Source organism: Penaeus monodon, chromosome 12 (genome assembly GCF_015228065.2).
Source record: "Penaeus monodon isolate SGIC_2016 chromosome 12, NSTDA_Pmon_1, whole genome shotgun sequence".
NCBI lineage: Eukaryota > Metazoa > Arthropoda > Malacostraca > Decapoda > Penaeidae > Penaeus > Penaeus monodon.
The window spans coordinates 48,823,665-48,831,164 of record NC_051397.1 but is presented as its reverse complement, the minus strand read 5'-3'; the positions used below and the strand labels follow the sequence as shown (position 1 = coordinate 48,831,164).

The 7,500-nt window shown below is 39.8% G+C and overlaps 2 protein-coding genes across 2 annotated transcripts in view; both read right to left on the bottom strand.

The window, feature by feature from the left end:
• Positions 1-743, bottom strand: part of LOC119579801 (type-2 ice-structuring protein-like) — a 3,270-nt gene extending 2,527 nt beyond the window's left edge. Inside the window, exon 1 of the mRNA XM_037927686.1 lies at positions 462-743. Coding sequence (XP_037783614.1) covers positions 462-663 — 202 coding nt within the window. The 5' untranslated portion in view covers positions 664-743. The remainder of the gene's footprint in view (positions 1-461) is intronic.
• Positions 744-5,046: 4,303 nt separating this feature from the next.
• On the bottom strand, positions 5,047-6,480 carry LOC119579535 (lithostathine-1-like). Its single transcript, XM_037927438.1, has 3 exons — positions 6,268-6,480; positions 5,928-6,116; positions 5,047-5,510 (listed from the first exon to the last, which is right to left on the bottom strand). The coding sequence occupies exons 1-3, from the start codon at positions 6,428-6,430 to the stop codon at positions 5,293-5,295; spliced, it is 570 nt and encodes a 189-aa protein (XP_037783366.1). The 5' UTR covers positions 6,431-6,480; the 3' UTR covers positions 5,047-5,292.
• Between the last annotated feature and the right edge of the window lie 1,020 nt (positions 6,481-7,500).

The window sequence follows — 7,500 nt, the reverse complement described above, 5'->3', positions numbered from 1 at the left end:
CCCGGTTTAAGTCAAATTTAGTAGAACTAGTAAAAGGCTTACTGTAAAGCTGCTAGTGAATTAATTCTACATCAGCATTTGAAGCTAACTTACAAACTTTCCAAATGACTCGTAACTTTACCTACCGTCTAAGGCTGTGGTTCATAAACCTAACCGTACTATAGCGTACGTTTCAAGGTTCTTTGGTGCAAAAGTTTTGTTTCTGATATACATTTAACTTGCAAGATCATATCTGAAAGCGTACATTCCTGGATATGCAATAAAGAAATTCAAATATATGGTTTGTGTGTGTGTGTGCGTGCGTGCGTGCGTGTGTGTGTTGAACACCTATATATTTAACAGATCTCCCAATGAAGTTCAACACACTCAGGAAGTCTATAAAGATAAAAACAGCTGAACGTCAGAACCCTATGAAAATCCGTTCGCTTGAAAACCTCCGACCCACAGCCTAGCTTAATTACCGTGAGGAGCACAGCCGCTCGTCCGTTCCCGCGTGGCGTTGATCAGCTCCCTGAAGAAGACCGCTTGCTGGGCCAACACCAGCTTCGACACAGCCACAGCCGAACGGAGGTCGTCGTTCTCGGGCACGGGTATGGCCAAAGCCGCAGCCAAGGCGCACGTGAAGCCCATGGCGACGGAGAGCCGGAGGAGGAAGCCTGGCATCTTTCGCGGTAATCTCGACGATTCTGAGATACTGATCCAAGTGTCTGCCGGGAAGAAGAGTTTGCCGGTATCTCTCTCTCTCTCTCTCTCTCTCTCTCTCTCTCTCTCTCTCTCTCTCTCTCTCTCTCTCTCTCTCTCTCTCTCTCTCTCTCTCTCTTAAACTTCAGCCCCGTGTTGACGCTGGAAGAGCACCGGCCACACACACACCTCGTGGTTGTCGCCGGTGCAGAAGGAGACGACGAATAAACTCACGAAATGACTGGGATCTTCGTCGGAAAGTGCGGAGTCAGAAATTACCAGACAACAGAAAAATGTTGTTGTCATCTTCCACATTTTTGTTGATTTATCTAGGATCGTTGCTCTCGTTCTCTCTCTCTCTCTCTCTCTCTCTCTCTCTCTCTCTCCTCTCTCTCTCGCTCTCTCTCACTCTCTCTCTCTCTCTCTCTCCCTCTCTCTCTCTCTCTCTCTCTCTCTCCCTCTCTCTCTCTCTCAAAGTAACTCAAAAAATATTGAAGCAAAATACAGCAGCTGCTTCAAAAGAAAACATGACACATAAACCCATAAAAACAGTAAGGTCCGACAAATGAATATATATATATATATATATATATATATATATATATATATATATATATATATATATTTTTTTTTTTTTTTTTTTTTTTTTTTTTTTTTTTTTTTTTTTTTTTTTTTTTTTTTTTTTTTTTCCTAACAGTATAGGCTCATTGTTTGAGTGGCCGTGGTCACAGTATGATACTTAATTGTAGTTTTCATGTGATGCTCTTGGAGTGAGTACGTGGTAGGGTCCCCAGTTCCTTTCCACGGAGAGCGCCGGTGGGTCACCCCCCCCCCCCAACTCTTAAAAAAGCCTCTTTTTGCAGGGCAAAATCTAGTTCTGCAGGGCAAATTTTCTGGTATTTATAATTTATAATTTTCTACCAATAATAGATATATAATACTGGTTGATGGTCCATTCCGGGCTACTTATAAAGAGCTAGTGAGCATTTTCTTTTTCGTGATTTGCAGGGCAAAAATTATTTTTTCAGGGCAAATTTACCCGTCACCCCCCCCCCCCAACTCATAACATGAAGTGACGCCCCTGTATAATATATTATATATATATATATATATATATATATATATATATATGTATGTATATATATATATATATATATATGTAAATATATATATATAAATGTAAATATATATATATATATATATATATATATATATATATATATATATTGTTACGCCGGCCGCTTCGTCTCTCTGCCACCAACACAAGGCAGGCTAGGCAGACGGCGTCCTATCCACAGGGTCGTGAACACTGAACAGCTCCAAGAGGCACCGAGCACCACAGCGTCCCAGAACACCACGAGGGGAAACACCAAGTGGCGAGGCAGGGCACGAAATAAACACAAAATGACAGTCTTCCCTTTATTTACACAAGTTATTTACCCGTACACTTTTCTATAGGCACAATACAGGGGGGACACCAGCATGTCACACTGCACGATACAGCTTATAACAGGGCAACACAAAGTTTATCAGGTCACAAGGGCACACACGAGGTCTTCACAGGAGCAGCACCCAACCGCGTCTCTCGGCTTGTTCCTCCGCTCCTCCGCTCACAGCCAGCTGCGTCATGTTTGCCCAGGTCCCTTCATGTTAACACATGCCCAGGTCATCCTTTTCATGTTAACACATGTTTCGCACAGAGACAAAGACCCACTGGCGTAGCAATATATATATATATATATATATATATATATATATATATATATATATATATATATATATATATATATATATGTATATATATATATATATATATATATATATATATATATATATATATATATATATCAGACTGAATCAAACTACTGCAGAATATAGGCCTCTCCCAATTTTTTCTAACTTTGTCTGTCATTCGCTTTTTATTTCCAGTCTTGGCCCCCAAATTTCGTTATATCGTCACGCCATCTTGTCATTGGTCTGGCCCTTGGCCTCTTTATGTTATCTATTGCCCAGTCTGTTACTTTCTTTGTCCATCTGTCGTTCTTTCTCCGACGTCTATGACCTACCCATTGCGATTTTTTCTGTTTGATGCTCCCAAGTATGTCTTCCACTTTTGTCTGTTCCCTGATCCACGTTGCCCTCATCCAATCGCTGAGGTTAATTCCCAGCATCAACCTCTCCATCCCTCTCTGGACACTTAGTAGTTTCATCTCCAGTAATTTGGTTGTAGTCCATGTATCTGATCTATAGGTCATAACTGGGAGGACGCATTGGTTAAAGACTTTCCTTTTAAACATGATGGTAAGGAGCCTCTTAGTATGTTACTGTCTGCCGAACTTGCTCCAGCCTAGACTGCTGCGTCGCTTAATTTCCTCTTCGCTAGATGTGTTTGTCTGTACGAGTTGCCTTAGGTGTATACACACTTCTCCATTACCTCTAGCGCTTCGCCTTGTACATGTATCTGTTCGAATTAAACTGTACCGTTGAACATGATCTTAGTCTTTTTCTTGTTCATCTTAAGTACGACTTTCACTCTCTCTATTCAAATCGTTTATTGATTGCTGCATTTCATTTGCAGATTCACTGAAGAGAACAATATCTTCTGCAAATCTTAGATTGTTTAAGTATTCATTTCCTATTTTGATACCCATTCCGTTCCATTCTATCTTCTTGAATATTTCCTCAAGGCAAGCTGTAATAGTTTGGTGAGATGGTGTTGCCTTGTCTAACACCTTTTTAAATTGGTATTTTATCGTTTTCCGTGTGAAGCTTGATGATTGCTGTCCCATCTGCGTATATATATCTTCCAATATTTTACAATATACCTCCTCTACTCCCTGTCTTCGAATAGCTTCTAGTACTGCTGGTATTTGTACGGAGTCAAATGCCTTTTCGTAATCGCTGAATGCCATACACAGGGGTTTCCTATATTCGTTATTTTTTCTCTTAGTTGGGTGAGTGTGTGGATGTGGTCTGTTGTTGAAAATCCACTGCGGAAACCTGCCTGTTCTCTAGGTTGGTTAGAATCCAGACTCTCAGAGATGAGAGTTGTGATGACTTTTGTGAACAGTTTATAACTGAAAGGAGGCTTATGGGTCAGTAGTTTTTTAGATCTTTTCTATCCCCTTTTTTATGTATCAAAATAATCGTTGCATTTCTCCAGGCTTTCGGAGTTTTTCCGTTGAGAAGACATTTGTTAAAAAGATTGGCTAGTTTCACTGTTGCAACTTCTTTTGTATCTCTTATAAGGTCTATACTAATTCCGTCTTCACCTGGTGTTTTCCCTCTCTTCATGCCTTTAAACGTTTTTTTTTATTTCTGTTGTATATATATATATATATATATATATATATATATATATATATATATATATATATATGTATATATATATATATATATATATATATATATATATATATATATATATATATATATATTTGTGTGTGTGTGTGTGTGTGTGTGTGTGTGTGAGTGTGTGTTATTGGGCAATTTTGATGAACTAATGGGAAATAAAACCTTGCACCACTGTTAATAATAACACTTCTAAGCACCATTTACTGCATCACGCAACAAAAACACCTTTAATAGTTATCACATGTGTTAAGCCTACAGTTCCAGCATTAGATAGAAATAACAAACTCTTGAAATCCATGTTCCACTTTTCTGTATTTCTTTGCAGACAAGATCATCGATAAGCGGACACAGAGTTGTCATGAACTCATCAACGCTACAGAGCACCGAGTCATCGCATTTCTGGGTCTTCTGGGTGCGGTCAGATTGTCTTTACGTTGCAATTAGAGGCAGAGCCGTATTTTTTTTTTTTTTTTTGTAAAAGCTGTAAAAATTGCTGCATGCTCGTTTTTTCGGATTGTGGGTAATATGTTGCTTTTCCATAGTCATCAGTAACAGAAAAAAAATAAATGCTAGTTTAATTCTATGTTTCATTTTGGGAATGGTTGGTAACACGGAAATGGTGCGAAAAGCCGGGGAATACTGTGAAAAAAAAACATTTAAACATTACACCGTGCCCCTACTGGAAAAAAAAGTCTTCCCCAGCAATCAGCACAGGAGCAGCGTTCTGTAGTTCCCGCCAACGTGATCTTCTGTGACACCGTTTTGCCATCAGAGAAACGGATTTGTTATCTGCTTTTGTTATATTTATTTCTATATACCAGGTTGAAGTTAGAGTTCAAAAATGGGAATCTTAAAATGATGACAGATTCTTGTAATGTAAATAGAGCAGTAGAAACCTTGACGCAGCGATAAATATAACCATAATATGGAATATGGAAAACAATACAAAATAGGAATAATATTCCAGAAAAAAAATAAACGCAATACAGTATATTTGTAATAAAGCCGTTAACATTTTAGTTACATGAAACAGATTCACAAAAAGGAACAGCATATACATTTCAAAATGAAATTACTTTTATAAAGATAAATGAGAACTACCTTTTTTATCTACAACAATCTAAATAATCTACCACGCTCCAGTCCCCTGACAGCCAAATAGCATTACCGTTTTTACGAAAATAAGCACTCCACGGGAGCGACTAATATCTAGCTAACATAGTCACACATAAAATTTCTGATTTAGTATAACATTTTCTAGTTGTATTGGCAGATGAACTTGAGCGCTGTGGAACACGACTTGCTCTTCAGAGGGGGGTGGCGGTTGCGTGTTAGCTCCAGACACTGTGGAGTGTTGGGGTTCGTGCCAGGGTTTCCCAGTGCCCAGTCCTCGTCGTCGATGGGCTGCCCGGTGACCCAGTGCCAGCCGCTGCCGTCCTCCTCGCCCAGGCCTCCAATCCACGTTGATCTTGACACTGCAAGGAAACGCCGTTAGTTTGTATGTGGCAGCTGAGAGTTCAAGATCAAGTTAAAGCTGATATCTTCGATTTTCTCCTTCTCTCTCTCTCTCTCTCTTTCTCTCTCTCTCTCTCTCTCTCTCTCTCTCTCTCTCTCTCTCTCTCTCTCTCTCTCTCTCGCTCTCTCTCTCTCTCTCTCTCTCTCTCTCTCTCTCTCTCTCTCTCTCTCTCTCTCTCTCTCTCTCTATGTATGTATGTATGTATGTATCTATCTATCTATCTATCCACCTATCTCCGTTTTTCTATTATATTGGCTAATGTATGTCTATCTTTATGTATCTGTCCATCTACTCCTATTTATTTGTCCATTTATCAGCATTTACGTTTACATATGACACATGAACATATCCACTCTCTCCACCCAGCGACACCAACCTCTTTCCTCAATCACATACGTCTTGAGAGCATACAGCTTGGTGGGCACTGCTAGGTCGCCACTCATATCAAGGCAGTGCTTACGGGCATCGTGCCATTTGAGCTTGTACTTGCTGGCGTAGAAACACTCGCCCATAAAGTTGGCGTATGGAAAGGGGCATTCCTTCTCCATGGCCGTTCGGTGGACAGCTGCTGAAAATAGCGTGGATGTTATTTATTTTTCCCGGTTATGTGAAACTGATGGTTATTTATGCATTGTCCTGGCATGTATGGTAATAAAGGTTTTATTTTTGTATATGTGTGTGGAGGGGAAACACAGTCTGCATCCACAGGACATTACCCTCTTGATGACAGCAGTCATAGTCTGTAGCGTTCAAAACCCCCTTGAATAATTGCGCCTGTTGAGCCAGTATGAGCTGGGTCGCGGCCACGGCTGATCGCATATCTTTCAAATTGCTCCCTGAGACACGAGCCACCCACAGCAAAACCAAGAAAACAAACATGTTGGAAGATACTTCCCGCAGAGGTGGGTGATGTCTTGACGCCACAGCGGCAGAGGGAGGTGTGCTTCTTACACCTCTGCTCACGTGTCCGACTTTTTCACGCTTCCCCTCGCACCTCCCTCCTCACACACACACACACACACACACACACACACACACACACACACACACACACACACACACACACACACACACACACACACACACACACACACACACACACACACACACACTCACACGCTCAAACATATACACGTCCCGAAAATTATTTTGAAAAACCACTATAAAATAGGGTCTATTTCTTTAACTAAGAAAAGTAGAGCTCAGTGAACGGAGGATTAGGATATCACGCAAATACACAGTTTAACTTAATTGCGAGGAATTGAAATATGATTTTTTTAAATGAGAAAATCATCATATAAGAATTGCGTTTCTGATGATTAGATTCAATGCGAAAAGGTTAAATAATTGCGTATGTTTAACAAACAGCAAGGTCTGTCATCCGAATTTTCATCATTTGGAATATTCCGATGAATGATTCCCAAAAATATAATATGTACATAAGCGGGGCTATCAATGACACCCTGGTTGATTCTATGAAGAAAGTTCTTAGAAATACAGAGAAGCAAATGATACTGATTCGCAGTTGAATTGGAGATTAATTAAATGTATGCCATAAAACCAACAGGAGCAATATCATGTGCATTAGAGCTGACAATATGAAAACAAATAAAAAGTGTAAGAGTTTAAAACTGAGAAATCATCCAAGAACTCAAAACTCTTCCTGCATTCCGATTACAAGAAAATATCAAAATATCAAACGGTATTGCAGATGACAAAGGAGGAATGTGAGCTAGATTCAGTCGATAGGTGAAAAAAGCCCGAGCAGGTTAAGGATGAAGTATACACAATAATAAACATCGCAACTCTGCTTGATATAAATCCATATGTACTGCTAAGAACAAAGTAAACGGATATTCGTTTTATTTACTGATTCACTCACTCATTCTCGGAAACCGTTTCTCTCGTATATTCCACCAACCCGGGGTACCCAAACCACGGAAATTGGA